Source organism: Callorhinus ursinus, unplaced genomic scaffold, assembly GCF_003265705.2.
Source record: "Callorhinus ursinus isolate GAN/ISIS: 27379988/994484 unplaced genomic scaffold, GSC_fseal_2.0 scaffold15, whole genome shotgun sequence".
Classification (NCBI taxonomy): domain Eukaryota; kingdom Metazoa; phylum Chordata; class Mammalia; order Carnivora; family Otariidae; genus Callorhinus; species Callorhinus ursinus.
The window spans coordinates 7,114,875-7,130,834 of record NW_027397077.1 but is presented as its reverse complement, the minus strand read 5'-3'; the positions used below and the strand labels follow the sequence as shown (position 1 = coordinate 7,130,834).

Here is a 15,960-nt window from a genome sequence, read left to right as displayed (position 1 = left end):
GGGGTTTCCCAAGCTGGCAGCTGCCTTGCCAGTTCAAACCGGATTTTTCCTGCTGCCCTTTCCCCGGCGGCCTAGCCGGGTGCAGGGTCTCTCCTAATGAGGGTTTGGTGCCAAGGCCTGGGCAGCTCCATCTTGCTGGGTACCAGCTGGTTTAGGCCTGCCCCAGGCAATGGTCAGCTTCCCGGTTCCATCGGGGGCCAAGGCCATCTGGGGCTACCCTGCATCCTTAGACTAGCCCTGCCCTGCTTTGGAACCCCTACTCAAAACCCAGGGTCCCCAATACAGGAACTCACTAACCCACCTTTATTCACAGTGGGTTTTACTATTAACAGAAGATCAGTCTGACAGGTCACAGGATTCCTGGACTTTTGTTCCCAGACTCAAAGCATTGACAGAGGGTTGACGCAGCAGCCAGGGAGGGCAGGGGGCCCTTCGACAGGGCTTCCGCAGGGCTCGGCTGCCCCCAGCTCAGACCCTCCCTGAAGCTGCTGGGGATGCACCTCACGTTGCCTCCTTCCGGAGGCCTCTCTCTGTCCCATTTCCTGGGGCCTCATTAATTCCTCCCCACCTCACCCCGTGAGAAAGCAGGTCTGTGCTGAGCCTGGCCCAGATCCAGAGCTGAGTCTGAGCATGCCACTGGCTGGTTTGGGAGGAAGGGGGCCTGTCCCCACCCTCATCTCAGGGAGGGAGGCCGGAGGGTCTCCCATTACCATCCATGTCCTGACGTCTACCCACTTTCCACGAGCCCAGGGGCCATGGGGATCAAGAATACACAACATAGCTGGTCTTATGTATAATATTTATAAAAGGGGGCCCACCACCTCTCCACTCCTGCCCCAGACCAGTCCCTGGGGTCTTTGGCTCCCAGGGACAGAGACACTCCGGGCCCCAGCCTCTTTCTTCTCCCAGAAGTGGAATGTGAGCTATGGCCCAGGCTTGGGGTGTGGGGAGTCCCAGCCTCCCCAGGACTGGTGAAGAGACAGGGCAGGGGTCCCTTAGGGGTGCCCACACCAGCCCCACACTCAAAGGAACCTGCTGGTTTCAGGTATGTGGGGGGGTGGTCTGCTTCTGGTGACGGGAATGGGAGAAGGAGACAAGAGTATCTAAGGGCCTGAGTCCAAGTGCCTGAAAGGGGCCTCAGGGACAGAAGTGGGAAAATGTGAGTGAGCTGAGGGAGATGAGTCCCCAGGGTGCAGACCGCCGCCCAGCAGCACGGTGGGGAGATGGCTGCAGGCCTGGGTTCCAGCTCTACGTGCCCTACAGGTTGTGTGACCTCAGGAGGCAGCTGCTGGGCCTCGTGTGCGCATCTGTGCAAAGGAGAACAGAGGCTTGGGTGGGGGCTGAGGCAAGAGGGAGGGAGCAAGTGTACAGCCCCGCCCTGCTCTCAGCCCAGGCAGCCCCTGGAGCCTGGGAGCCCAGCAAGGGAGTGGCCCTAGGGCCTTGGTCTACAAAAACCTTCCACAGAGAGGATGTGAGGCAGGGCCAAATGCCATAGTGTTAACACATCTTTCTCCTCCCCCTTGGCTAGATGGGAGCAGGGGCTGAAGACTCTGGGCAGGGGTACATGGATGAGTAGTCAGAACAGGATGGATGTCTCCTCCTAGTGGCTTCCTCCATGCTGGCCAGTCTCTGACACCCAGTCAATGATGATGAAGCTCAAGCTCATGGTCATCAGCAAGAGGCCAAGCACAGCGAAACAAAGGGCCTGTGGGGTCAGGAGTCAGAGTCAGGAGTGCAGTCAGGGCAGCCCCCTCAGCCCCACACCACCAGGCCACCAACCTCCAGGACCCTCGCACCAAGATTTTGGGGGTAGACTTTGTAGGCTCCCTCTCGGTGGGTATGATGCGGAAGTAGAAGATGGCGGGGAAGATGAAGATGAGGCATGGGGCAGATGTGGCACCTGCAAAGAATGAGGCATGTCCACATACTGGCTAAAGTCCGCGGGTGGACCCTTCAGTGAGATCAAACATTCCTTGTTGGCGGGCTGTCTTCCTTGAGACTCCACTTGAGAGCTCTGCCTGATTCTGGAGAGCCCACCAGCCCCTCCCCGGGTTCTCTGTCTACCTGGATGGAAAGCTAGTGCTGTCAGCAGTCGAACAATGTCTAGCAAAGAGAAAAGGCAAGCCAAGAGATAGACACAAAGCCCTGAAGATATTGGGCTCCTAGATACAGCTATTCCTGAAGGCTTTTTCATTATTTGAGCCAATTCATTCCTTTCTGCTTAAATCACGTTTAAGTCAGATTTCAGCTATATAGAACCAAGAGTCTTGCCTATGATATCCATGACACTCAGTCCCCCAGGCCTGTGCATGCATTGGTCCTTGCAGACTTGGTTTGGGGAGTGAGTCTTCTGAGTTGGGTCACCCCAAAGATATCTCAGAATTGTCTGATCTTCTAGCTCAGAGGCCCAGCTGGGATGGGACAGTGGACAGAGTACCAAACCTATAGTCCCATTATCCTAGAGCTAAATCAAGGCCCCCCACTTACCAGCTGTATGGCACTGCTACTCCCCTAATCATGATAGACCTTAATTTTCTCATATGTGAAATGGGGACAAGACCCAGTGAGATCCTTTGTGGAGGATCCACCCCATCACCCAGCAAGGGGAACTGTCTCTGGTTCTGAGCCCTCAAAAGGGATTAGAATAGCCTTAAGGACAAAATCTCAGACAGGAAGCCAAGCTGTGCACACATGGCCAGTAGCCACCACTTAAATGTAGGGTGTGATCTCAGGAATCTGCCAGGATCTGCAGATAGGAAATTCTCTGGGCCAATGCCCTGTCTCTATACACAGCTGGGCCAGACCCTTACCAATGACCCCGAAGATGCCCAGGATGTTGGGAGCGAAGATAACCAGCAGGTTGATGCAAGTGAGCAGGCCAATGGCAATGAGCGTGTGCCGCAACCAGTTGAACTCCTGGTTCTTAAACAGCATCTGCTGGATGGCACGTCGCACCTGGGGGGCGGGAGTGGGAAGAGTCACCAATCTGTCAGCTCCCTCCGTCCCACCCTGCCTTGGTCCACCTACCCACCGGCTCACCGGAAACAGAACGATTGGCACCGTGAGTGTGACTGCCGTCAGCACGGCCACACGCACACAGAGGATCAGCACGTCGAATGGGTCCACCCTGCTGTAGGTGTGCAGTAGCTCCGACTCTACCCCGTCTGCGGCAGGCAGGGAGGGCGGTCAGCACGTGGCCCGGGGAGGGGGGTGGGCTCTGAGCCTGGGTTGACCCTGACACTGTGCGGAGTGGCAACAGACTCACCTCCACAGCTGCAGGGCACAGTTAGGCGTCGCACACCTACTTAGCGCCTACAGTATGCAGGGTGCCATGGCCACCGGCCAGCCCCGTGCCCCCCAGCCTGGCCTCTGCCTCTGCCCCCATGGTCCAGCCATACCGTAGAAGGTGAGGTAGCCGAAGAGGGCAGCCAGGAAGTACATGACATACATGACGGAGATGGACAGGTTGGAGATGTGCTGCATCTTCCTCTTGGAGGGACTATGGTGAAGCAGGGGAGGGGACTGGTGCCAAGCTGGGCCACACCAGAGACCCCCCTGGGCCCTGGGGTCTCTCTGGCACCACACCCTCACCATTTGGCAGCTGAAGAAGTCTCCTTCTTGTCCCCAGTCGCCCCTCAGGGCAGCCACGGAGAGCTTTGATAAAGTGACTTGGCTCCCGTTCCTCCCCACCCCCACCCCCTGTCCTGTCAGGACCACATTCATTCTCCCCAAACCAGCTTAAGGCGGCTGCCCCCCTCTCAACCACAGACACCTACTCCTTGAGCTCTGTATAGATGGGCAGCACCTCGGGATGGCAGACGCCATCAGTAGCACCCCGGGTGCACCGATTAGGTATGGAGGCAGACGCCCCCCACCCCAAGGCTGAGTAGACTGATGTTGGCTCCCCACTCCTGTCCCTGCAGGGACTGGTACATGAACGGGAACTATCTGGTGATCCTAGTTTCTGTCACCGTCATTCTGCCTCTGGCACTGATGCGGCAGCTTGGTGAGTGTAGCAAGGCCAGGGCCGTGGAGGGGGGTGTTGGAGGGATGCCTGGGAGGGGACCCCAGTCTCATAGGCCCTCCGCACTTTGCAGGCTACCTGGGTTACTCCAGCGGCTTCTCTCTCAGCTGCATGGTGTTCTTCCTGATCGCAGTGAGTCACCCTCCACGCTGGAGTGGAGGGCAGGTCCCCCCCGGGGAGGGGATGGGGGGCAGGCTCCTCTGTCAGGGGGAGGGGTCAGGCCTTTCTGGGAAGCCTGGGTCAGAAGGCAGCCCCTTCGGTCCTGATCTAGATGTGGCGTCATAGTGACTCCCGGGCAGATCTAGCCTGGCCCTGATCTTCTCATCCTTTCCCCAACCCAGGTCATCTACAAAAAGTTCCACGTGCCCTGCCCACTGCCCCTCAACTTCACCAACATCACGGGCAACTTCAGCCTCGTGGAGGTCACCGAGGAGGAGGCACAGCTGCAGATTGAGACAGAGACCACAGCCCTCTGCACCCCGAGCTACTTCACACTCAACTCACAGGTCCCGACAGGCCAGGGTGGGGGCGGTGGGCCCCGTGAGAGTGGGGCTGCCCTGACGTGGTCCCCGTGTCTCCCCAGACGGCGTACACCATCCCCATCATGGCCTTCGCCTTCGTCTGCCATCCCGAGGTGCTGCCCATCTATACAGAGCTCAAGGAGTAGGTGTCTGTGGTTGAGAGGGGGGCAGCCGCCTTAAGCTGGTTTGGGGAGAATGAATGTGGTCCTGACAGGACAGGGGGTGGGGGTGGGGAGGAACGGGAGCCAAGTCACTTTATCAAAGCTCTCCGTGGCTGCCCTGAGGGGCGACTGGGGACAAGAAGGAGACTTCTTCAGCTGCCAAATGGTGAGGGTGTGGTGCCAGAGAGACCCCAAGAAAATACTTGTTCAGAGCTCTGAGTCTCTCTTTTCCCATCTGCAAAATGGACGTTCTCTCATACTCTCCTGGGCGAGGTGAGGACTAAGGCGCCGGGCTCCTGCTTGGTGACCATTACAGGGATAGTCACTGCTCTTGTTTTTCTCAGGACACACAGGTCTGGGTCCAGCTTCCCCAGGGAGTGGCCCCCAGGGGCCCAGGGAGGCAGGGGCGTGAAAGAACCTGGCTCTGGGGGGTGGGACATTTTCTATGGGGGTATCAGAAACTTGCCAACGTCTGGTGCCCCTTGTGGTCCCTCCTGACATTTGTATCCTGCATCATCCTGCACCCCGCCACCACCAAGGGACAGGGGGCACAGAGAACGAAAGGAATAAGGAATGAGACCCCCCCCTCCCCAGGGAAGCCTAAAGGCCAACTCCTTGGGAAAGGCCCCCAGGACCCGGTGGGGGGTAGGGGGAAGAATCCTGACTGCTTCTCTCCTCCCAGAGCTGCTCTCAACGTCACACCCTTCTGTTTGCCTGGGCTGTGTGGCCAAGGGCAGGGCCTGGCTGTCATCTCTGTCTCCACCCACAAAACATGGATGATGCCATTAGTGCTGGCTAAACTGATGGGCAACTGGGACACCATGGGCTTAATTTCTTGGTTGGGGGGGCTAACACCCAAGCCATGGTCAGGAATAGCAGGCGCTTAGAGCTAAGCCCAAGGCTCTCAGGCCCTTGCGTGTTCACAGGCTGGGTCCAGGCCCAGGTGGGGGCCCAGCTTCCTCGACCTCACCGCACCCCTTACCCCCACTGGCCTTCCTGGGGGATTCCCCTAGGTGCTCCCTAAACGAGTGTCGACTGAATGTTAGCTCGGCTGGCAGGTCTCTGCCCCTCCAGCTGCCGCTTGCAAGCACTGTCTCGTCTCTCCCACTAGCCCAGCCTGGGTTCCCGGGGCCAGCAGGGCACATGGAGGGGTAGACGAAGACCTCCCACCCTCACCCAGCCCCACCCCACCCTGGGGCTCACGAGGTTTGCTCCTCCAGGTTCAGGAAGGTCTGTATGACAAGGGGCAGCTCAGACTTGATGATGTACAGGTAGCTGGACATGGCTGGGGGGAGAGGGGTAGGCAGGCGCTGGGGTCAGCCAAGGCAGTCAACCCTCGGACTGCCCACCCGCCCACCACCTGCCCGCGTCTGCCTGCCTCACCTCCAATATTCTGCAGTGTGATGGCCAAGGCCGCTGCCAGTTTCCCTGGGGTCCCAAAGGCACGGTAGCCCAGCTGCTCATAGGCACGGATGCCTGTGGGCACGAGGAGTCAGAACAGTCAGGGGTGCTGTCCCCGGTCCAGCCCTCCCTTGCTCCAGGTTGGGTTGAAGGCTCACCCACGATCCCTGAGGACTTGAGTAGCAGGTGGATGGAGTAGCTGGAGAGCAAGGCGACGGCCGTCAGCAGGAACCTGAGGAAGATGGTTGAAAGGAAGCCACCTGGGGCTTCCCTCGGTGGCAGGGGCGAGGAGCTCTGGGAGGCCTGGGTGTGTGGGTCTGTGACCCAGGTGTCTGGACCCCCAACAGGTGTGGATGCAAGTTCAACAGGCCCCAGCAGTGGTGAACACCACCCATTTGATGCAGGGTGAGCCGCAACCCAGAAGGGGCCTCTGAGCACCACCTCCTTGCGTTCTTGGAACAAACATGCTTTCCATTTGGGCTGCAGGGCAGAGTTCCCAGGTAAAGGACACGTGTGCCCGCACAAGGCCTGGCCGCAGGGGCTCACTCATCATGTGTAAAGGTGGTAGAAGGATAGACTCGGGTCTGTTAGGCTTGTCCTGTGTCGTAATCTCCCCGCTTTGCTGGGAAATGAGGAATATTTGTCCACCCATGGCGGGTTTTTTTTTAGCCGTGGTTTGGGTTAAGCCCACCCACTGCAGCCTGGGTCTTGGGATGGGAAACCGGCGGGTCCTGGGAGGTCATGACCTGGTGGCCTGTTTAGGGCTCCTGTCTCTGGAGGGTTCGCTGAGAGGACTTACAGAAAAAGGATGATGCCCGTGTTGGCCATGGCATAGGCGAGGCCCAGGATACCGCTGCCCATGATGGCATTGCTGAGGTTGAACACTGACATCCCAAATGAGGTCTTCCCCTCGAACTGCAGGCACCAGAGTGAGATTGGAGTTGGGGGGGGTGTTCAGCAAAGCATGGAGGGCCTCCCAGCATTCCCCCTCACTGTCCCTTAGCCTCCCATTGCTGCCCCACAGCACTTCATTACTGCACGCAAGCTCCCAGCGGTGTCCCGAACCCCCAGTGCACCCCGGCTCACGTCAGTGAAGTGCGGCTCCTTGCTGGGGCTTTTCTGTAGGAAGCCCTCGCCCTCAACACAGCTCCGTCTGGGGCCCTCGACCCTGCAGGCAAAGGCCAGAGCAGGCAGCTCACCTCCCGCCCTTGCTCGGCACCCTGCCCTGCCCTGAGCCGTGCGTGGCTGGGCCTCTCCTCTGCTCACCTCGGGTTGCCTGCCACGGGGGTGGTGACTGGGAGTAGCCCCTCCGAGTGTTTGCCGTTGGGCACCAGCTCCACCATTTCCGTCTGCAGAGGTGCTTCCATGGTCAGGGGCCACCACCCGGATCACTAGCTCTCACACCAACACAGAAGTCTGCAGAGCAATGGGTCCCTCTGGTTATCCCCGCTCCCGGGACCCATGGCCCAGCCTCCCACCGGAAGTCTATAGCTGTATCACACCTCCCAGAAGGTCACTCAGGACTTACGTGCTTATGCGGCTGTGCCTGCTGCCTCCCTGGGCCCTGCTTTTGGGGGAGTAGAGCTCAGATACCTGAGTTCTCCGGGACATCCTGAGGGGACACCTTGGCCAGTACATAGCACTCCCTGCCTCCCCCCCAACACACACACATATTAGCCCAGGCAAGCCCGTGGGGGCCTCAGTTTCTTCATCTGTGCAGTGAGGATCAGCTGGATGACCTGAGTTCAGAGCCCCGTGGTGCCTGGAGCCGAGGATGCTGAGTCCCAGGCATCCAGACTCCACTCTGCGGGTAGGCCCTGGACCGACACCCCCTCCCTGACATTAATACCAGGAGACGGTTTCCTGTGCCGGCCCTGTGTGCCAGGGGCCTCCTAGCCAACCTAGAATGGCACTGCCCGACGGCTGGAGGCCTCGGGAGAGGGTGAGGGCTGTGGGCCCCGTTCCCAGCCGCCCGGCGGGCACTGCTGGCAGCCAGAACAAAGGGCCTTCTGTGGTCTGAGAGCTGGCGCTGGGAACGGCAGGCGCAAAGGCTACCCACCACCACCACCCCCCCCCGGAGCCAGGAGGCCTGAGGCTGTGCTGGGTGGCTGGACACCTGGGCCCTGCCTGCCTGGCTGCAAAGGGCCTTCAGGGGGCCTTCCAGGAAATGAGTGTCCCAGGGCCGAGCTCTCTGGGCCACACAGGCGTCACCCTCCACACAGCCCTGGCCTCAGGGCCATGTTCTCCTTCAAGACTCTCCTCCTAGGGAATACCCCCACCCCTTAGGTGGCCACTCTCCAGGAGTGGACCCTTTGAGCAGATTCCCCATTTCCCAGAACCCCAGGCCAGGAACTCAGGGCCTGAGGCAGCTGTGTAGGGGCCTGGGCCACTGGATCCATGCTCCCTTCCCTGCCCTCGGGGCATGGCCCTGGTGGGCCTCTAAGGAGCCAGTTCCCCTCCTTGCTCCCCACCACCCCTGGCCTCTGCTACACACCCCACTCGCCCCTCTCCCATCACGGGCTGGGAGCCACCTACCCCATGCCCAGAAGGTACCTGGGCACAGTGCCCCAGGATCTATAAGGACGTCCTGAAGGCTACATAGGCCAGCAGGAGAGCTAAGACCCGAGTGGAGACCAAGGAGGGGGCAGCACTGTCATGAAGGTCCCCCAGAGCCTAGTCTTTTTTTTTTTTTTTTAAGGCTTTATTTTTAAGCAATCGCTACACCTGATATGGGCCTCAAACTCACAACCCCAAGATCAAGAGTTGCCTGCTCTACTCACTGAGCCAGCAAGGCGCTCCTACCAGAGTCTCGTCTTGATGCCATAGTACCCCCTCTGCTTGAGAACTCTGAATCCTGCCCTGAATGCCCCATCCCCCTCTGGATCCTGACGGTCTCAGGTCTGCTTAGAACCCAGAGCACCAGGGGTCTTAGCACTCGGGGCTATGCATGGAGACAGGAAGCTGGGTTCGGGCCTCAGGCCCCAGTGTCCTGGAGGCAGCCCACCATTGCCCCAGGCAGCCCTAGGCCAGAGTTCAGATCCCGGGGACCCACACTTGGCACCCTTGGACTCCTTCAATCTGCCTCTCCTTTTTCTGATGCTGGCATCTGAACCCGTCTCGCCTCCAGCCCTGCCCCTCAGGACTATGACAATATGACCATCTCCTCTTGTGCTCTCCTTCCCTGGATGAGAGCCCCCGAACTCAGCCTCTCTTCATGCCCCTTCCCTAAGCCTCACCATCAGCACCTCTCCAAGGGTCCCAGTTGGGTGTGGAGATGCCAGCATCTTATCTCCAGAGTCACTCCCTGGTGCCCCCTGGCTCTCAGCTAGGGTTGCCCTTTTCGGGCCTCCCACCCTGGGCAGGCTGGGACAGGCCCTCAGAGTGTGCTGAGTTGGCAGCTTGGACAAAGCACCCTTCTCTGCCTTAATATCCTTCCCTAGCAGCCAGGCACTACCTCCAGGGAGACCACAGCCCATGGCATGGTCATGGCCAAAGTGCCAGAGTTCCTGTCTCCAGGTTCCCCAACCCCGCAGCAGGACTTAGGCCTAGACCTTCATGTCCTGTCTATTACCCACAGCCAGGCACTGCTGGGTCTTGGCCTGACTTGAGATCACAGAGAGGACATGGAATCTCCTTCCTTAAGTGGCTTCCAGTCTGGAAGGGACAAAATCCCCAAACATATCCCCCATGCACAGCAGCTGAATGTGAGCCACATAGTGCTGGGACTCAATAAAGGGGAGACAGAGGCATCAAGGAAGGCTTCCTAGAGGAGGAGGTGATGGAGCCAGTTCTGAAATCTCAGGAGGAGTCCCAAAAGTGTGGAATGGGAAAGAGTCCCTGAAGCAGAGGGCACAGCGTGGGCAAAGGCTTTAAGGTGTGGTATGAGGCAGACTGAAGAAGGTTCCACGGCCACAGGCAAACCCAACAAAGCCTTGAAGTCCAGGTCAACGGGTCTGTACTTTAGTGTAGGGCAGGACTAAGGGCTGAGAAGCCAGGGTGGAGATGAGTGGCCCCCAGCCATTCCCTGAGGCTGGCAGCCCATTTCTGACATCTGCCATCCCTCAGGCCTATCGCCTAGCAGGCTCCTTTGTATCAAGGAGTCAGGGTAGACTCAGGGATAGCTTCTGCCTAACACAAGCTGCCAGCCGATTCGGACCCACTGTTGGGAAAGCCCAGAGTGGACATTCTGAGTCTGAGTCCTGGCCCGGCCCTGCCTCACTGTGTAACCATGGGCAGAGCATTCCTGACTCAGGACCTCAGTGTCCTCCTGCCCTCCAGGGGTCCCATGAGGTTTGGCAAAGCTGGGGACAGAGTGAGAAGCCTCCTCGAGGCCTTTGTCCCAGACCATGCCATGGGCTCCCAGAGAGGGGTCAGGCTCCAAGGTGGAAAGATCACTGCAGCCTTAGGCAGATCATCAGAATGGCACCTGTCATGGGTGCAGCATGGACTTGGGCAGGAGATCGATGGCCTAGGCCACTGCCCTGGGGCCTGCTGGCTCTGCTGGGAGATAAGGGCCAGGAGAGGCCAGGAACCACAGGCATAGTGCGGCAGGTAACGCTCGCCCACGCAGGCATCACAGAGTGAGAATTTGTCAGGCACACCTCGACAGGTGTTGAGTTTGGCTAATTAAAGATTTTGAGGCCCAGGAATCCAGGCCACTGCTTGCATCAGCTGCTGTGGGACACATACCTCTCTGTCCCACAGTGGAGGTCCTTGGAGCCACCAGGGACTTGAGCCCTGCTTTCTTCCCCCAATGCTCAGGGACATCAGTGGGTCTGCAGTAGTGGGCTAGCTAGCTACAGGGAGGCTGTCCTTCCCTCAGTCCTGCAGCCACATAAGCTTAATGGAGGCACAGACCCCATAGAACTTGCTGCTGCAGCCCCCAGGTTTTCTGGTGCATGAGCAATCCTAACCTCAGCCCAGATCTCAGGGCAGAGGCAGCTGGCCTGGCCTGCAGGTCCACTGTGGTCATTCCCGGAGGCTCAGGGATGAGGGTTGCCCCCAGTTCCAGCTCAGCCATCCTTATTCCCCTCCTCGGCAGAGACAAGGGGCCCCTCCTATCCCGGCACCCCTTTGCCCATCTGCTTCTCCAGGCTTCAGATGGAGAACACCATCCTAGGACAAGCTATCAGTCAACAAGGAAACTGGATTGAATGGACCTGTCTGAATTATATGTTCTCAAGGCACGGCCCCAGGGATTGGTGGGGAGATGATTGCTGAAGTCCGGGGGCTAGACATAGGGCATGCGGGAGGGTGTTCTGAACATGGGAGAGTGCTATAGCCTTATACACCCCTAGCCCCTCTTCCAGGCCCACGACTCCAGATTTTGACCTCAGTAGACCCAGGCCCCTGTCCACTACTCCTTCATTGTCCACAATAGTGGGTAAGTAGCCAGTGCCTGGTCAACACCGGGCTGGTACTGAGGCGGGTGGTGTGCAAGAGGGGGCACATCCAGAGAAAGGAAGATGGCCCAGAGCATTGATGTGTCGGCAACGCCAATCCCTCCTAGTCTAGCTCCCTGGCCCTGGTGTCTGGGGACAGTGCTTCTGTGTTCTGGGCATCCGGAAGTGTCTAGGAGGATCTGAGGGGCCCAGCTGGGGCCGGAAGTTGGACTTTCCTGTGACAGGGTACATTTTCTAGACACCCAACAGATGCGTAGAGTTGGGCCTAACCTGAGACACCTAGGCCTCCCCTCCCACCCAGGCCAGGACCCTCCTTGCTCCCCCAGGGGAAGCTGTAGCTGGAACCTCTTGGCTCAAGACTGGGCCAGAGCCAGCAACAGCCCCCTCCCCCCACTGCCAGCCTGCTGAGAGGGACGTGCAGCCCGAGGCCCAGCTGAGGCAAAGGACAGGACATCACGTGCCTGTGGCCCCCCAGGGGCAGGGGAGACCCCGAGCCAGCCAGCCCATCCTCCTCCCTCCTGACCGAGAATCCCCTGGAGGCGGCCAAATATTTGGACAGCCGGACTTCTGGCCCCAAGGAAAGCTGGAGCAGGGGCCTGGGGCAGCTCAGGACTCACTGGAGACCCTGGTGTGGGTGGCTAGAGGCAAGGTCGGCCTGGAGGAGAGGCACCATCCAATGTCAGGCAGAAGCAGAGAGGCAGAGGGAGGGAAGAGAGAGACAGGGAAAGAAGGACAGAAAGCACATACATGCAGTACGTGTGTCCGCGCATACTGATCCAGACAGACAGACAGACAGGCACAGGGAGAAAGAGAAATGCAGATGGGTATAGAGGTACACAAACAGAAAAATGCACACACAGAGAGAGGTGGACAGACATTCAGACAGGGAGACCGAGAGGGAGAGACAACCAGGGAGGTGAGATGGCCAACCAGCCAGAGATAGCCAAGTGGAGAGAGACAGAGAAACAGGGAGACAGTCAGTGAAAGACAGAGAGAACCCCGGAAGGAATGAGAAGGGGAGAGGGAGCCAGAGGCCCAGGTGAGTAGGCAGCAGGCCCAGTGAGCACCGCAGGGATGGCCAGGTGGAACCCTGCAAGACCCTGCAAGAAGGCTGCCACAGCATTTGCGGGTTCCTACAAGGGCAGGTTAGGCCCCTATTAGCTGGGGGCAGGGACATCCAGGCGGTGGGACTGAGCAGGTGCATGGCCAGTCCCAGCTGGAAAGACCGCTCCCCAGTCCAGCGCTTGTCTACCCGCACAATGGAAAAGATACACAGAAGTGACGGTCAATTGAAGTGACCCCCATTCTCAGCAGCCACGCACGTGTGCAGACGTGCCGGCCGAGAGGCTGTGTACAGGACGTGGCCCGCAGAGCGGAAATTCAAAACCAAGCCACCCCAGGCCGCTGACCGGAAAGCCCCTCCTGCCCCAGCAGCTGGTCCTTCCCTTTGGCCCCCAGAAGCCCCGCCTGGTCCTCTAGAATGCCCCCCCCCACATCTGTCTTCCTATTCAGAGTCAAAGGCCAGTCGTCCACCCACCAGACTGAAGGTGCGCAGGGCACACAGTAGGTGCTCAGTACGTGTTGTTAAGTGAATAGAATGGGTTCAAGGCCCTTGGCAAGCCCCCAGCCCATCTCAGCCCAGCTCTAAGTGGCCCCTGACCCCTGGCCATGTCTGCACTAGACCGTGTGCCTGCAGGGCTCCTATCTTACTACAGCATAGGCTGCACACCCCACCGCAGATTTCTGCACACACAGATACCAAAACCGTACCTCCCTTGCAGTCAACTACTCCCCTAAAACATGCTTTCCCCTCTGAATGAGTGTTTGTCTCCACACCCAGCCTGGACTTTCAGGGTGCACTCAGTTCAGCTCAAAAACCTTCCCTGGCCCTACCCAGAGACCTCGAACCACCCCGGGGGTCTTGTTGTGCCTCCGTTTCTCGATTTACCCAAGGCTCCAAGGCCACTTGCTAGGTCAGCAGGCAGCAGGACAGGAGCAATCTGTCGTGGTCTGGTCACCTGGAGCCCTGGACTGGGGGTGTGTGTGTGTGTGGAGGGGGGCATAGTGATGTGGGCCAAAAGAACCAGTACCGAAGAAAGGATGGTTTGAGAAGCCAGTGAAGACATGGGCTCAATGAGCCCAGGCAGAGTGGTTTTGAGACATACACCCACACCCTCCCCAGAGAACTGGCCCCCTGTCTCCAGTCCCCAAGGGGTCAGAGATTCTCGTTTGTGATTCCAGTCACTCCAGCCCTCTTGGATATGTGCCAGGCCTGGCCTCACCCACCCCTGATTCCTCCCACCTCTGGTGCTTCCTGCAGGAAGACTTCCAAGGTTGTGCAGAACCAACCCCTCTCAAAATGGAACTGTCCCCAGATCTCTCCAGCTTTCTATGCTCCAGACTGAGAAGCTCTGAGGCATTTTCTTCCTTTCTAGAAGGAACCGACCTCCCATGCCAGACTGCGGACTGAAGAGGAAGGGGTGGAAGGTCCAAAGGCTTCTCCCAGGGAACAGAACAGTGGCCCAAGGCCCTCATGGAAGGAAAGACAGGACCGGGGGCTGAAGGAAAGATGGGCCTGGGTCGAGGTGTCCCCCAGGGTGCAAGGTGCAAGGACCTTTGACTTAGTCCCTCTCAGACTTGTCCTAGAGCCTGTACCTGAGCTCAGGGCTCAGGTCACTGCGGGGGAGAGGGCGGATTCCCACAGGCCCCGCCCCTGGCCTCCCCCTCCCCGGGTGTAAACAAACGCACGCATTCGCTGTGGCCAATCGAAGGGGCCAGTGGAGCGGGGGCGGGCTCCTGCAAACCCAGTCCTGGTCCTTTCCCTCTGCCCTACGCGCGGCGCCCGCTCTCACACCCCCGCCGGGCAATGAGGCGGCAAGGAGTGCGCACAGAGCCCCGCCCTCGGGCCAGAGAGCCACACGCGCCCTGTGCCCGCCGTGCCCGCTGGCCCGGCTGCAAATGGCACGAGCTGCGGGACCAACATGTGCCCCGCGGCCCCTCAGGCAGCCTGGCCCGATCTGCCCTCAAGCCCCTGCCCAACGCGGCCGGGATAAATATACCCGGACTCCTGGCGTGCCAGCCGGGCAGATTTGCCTGTCAGGCGCCCGTCGGGGCAGCGCTCCAGGGCCCGCTCCCGGCCCCTCTTGGGCCCCCCTCCGGGACCCTCTCCAGCTAGTCCCCGCGCGTCCTGCCTCGGGAAGCCCCTCGCGCACCGCCCCGAGCCCGGACAAGGCGTCCTGCGGCCCCAGCCCCGAGTGCGGCTGACCTGCTGTCCCGCCGGGCCCTGCCGACAGGCCCCGAGGCGACGAGGTGCCTCTCCCGGGTTACCAGCTCCATCTCGGAGCTGAGTCCTGCCTGGCGGGTCCCCGGACCCGAGCCCAGATCGCGCGGGGTTCTGGCTCGCTGGAGGCTGGGGGTGGGGGGGCCCTGCCCGGGGCAGGGCGGGCGAGGGGAGCTGCCTGGAGCCCGGCTACGGACGGGAGGGTGCACAGTAGGGCTCTGCCCGCCCGGTGCCCTGGGCTGGGGTCGGCGCCCCCAGCGGTACCTGGCCCGGCGGGTGGGGGACGCACGGAGCTCCGCTCTGGCTGGCGCTGTCCGCTCTGCTCCCGGCTGAGCGCAGCGGCGGGGGATGAAGGGCGCCCGGCCCCGCCCCTGGCCCGCCCCCGGCCCGCCAATCCCAGGCGGCGGGCGGGAGGAGGGGCTGGTCTGGGGAGAGGCGGAGGGCCCCCCCCTCCCCCTGCCCGCCTGCAGCAAAGTGGCAGCCCGAGCGCCAAAGAGCCCCTAGGTGGGGGAGCAGTTGCTCCAGGAGGGGCTCAGTTGAGTCCTGGGGGAGGAACGCTTCAGTCCAGAGCAGATTGTCTCCGAGTGCCCCCTTAGCCTCTGAAATGCTCTGCGCTCACTTCCCTGGAAGCCAGAAGAGAACGGAGGAATGCTTAACTTCGGTGAAGGGTGCTCTCAGTGGGGAACTTTCAGATATCAGTCAGACACAAAATGTCTTTTCTGCCTGCCTCACCCTTCCCAAGCAGAGGTGGGATAGCGGTGAGGACGGGGCCGGGCGGGGCGGGGCGGGGCGGGGGGGGGTGGGAAGCGGGGAGGCTAACTGCATCAATTCTTCTGTCTTCACCCCAGGTATTCAGAAGAGATTGAGGCTGGGACACACAGGGGCAGGGCCAGTGAGACAGGAGGGGAGCATGGCTGGGCTTGTGCTGAGCCTCGCTGGGCTCTCCCTGGCCATGCCCCCCATTTCCTTATTTCTAAGGAGTAAGAGACAGCTGTGTCTGACCATGGGAAGTGGGGACCGGGACTTAGTGGGGGGGGAGGGGTTTTAGGCTGTCCTGTTCTTGGCTGGGGGGCTCCTATCCCACCCCTACCTGCCTCCCACCCAAGGCCTTGGTGCTCAGAGGTGGGCGGTCGGTGTTCCGTCCCCCCAGGCCTAGCCAGCAGGGAGCTGG

General features: G+C 60.1%; 2 protein-coding genes across 2 annotated transcripts; one reads left to right on the top strand and one right to left on the bottom strand.

Annotated features, from left to right (window-relative positions):
* Positions 1-787: 787 nt before the first annotated feature.
* SLC38A3 (solute carrier family 38 member 3) lies at positions 788-15,117 on the bottom strand. The gene is made up of 13 exons (XM_073901745.1): positions 15,054-15,117; positions 7,374-7,523; positions 7,194-7,275; positions 6,907-7,022; positions 6,266-6,339; positions 6,090-6,182; positions 5,910-5,991; positions 3,777-3,917; positions 3,399-3,499; positions 3,040-3,164; positions 2,811-2,955; positions 1,797-1,900; positions 788-1,705 (listed from the first exon to the last, which is right to left on the bottom strand). Exons 2-13 carry the CDS (start codon positions 7,472-7,474, stop codon positions 1,601-1,603), a joined length of 1,269 nt encoding a protein of 422 aa, XP_073757846.1. The 5' UTR covers positions 7,475-7,523; positions 15,054-15,117; the 3' UTR covers positions 788-1,600.
* Positions 3,877-5,371, top strand: LOC141374196 (sodium-coupled neutral amino acid transporter 3-like). Its single transcript, XM_073901246.1, has 4 exons — positions 3,877-4,006; positions 4,098-4,156; positions 4,366-4,530; positions 4,608-5,371. Exons 1-4 carry the CDS (start codon positions 3,895-3,897, stop codon positions 4,689-4,691), a joined length of 420 nt encoding a protein of 139 aa, XP_073757347.1. The 5' UTR covers positions 3,877-3,894; the 3' UTR covers positions 4,692-5,371.
* Positions 15,118-15,960: the final 843 nt, after the last annotated feature.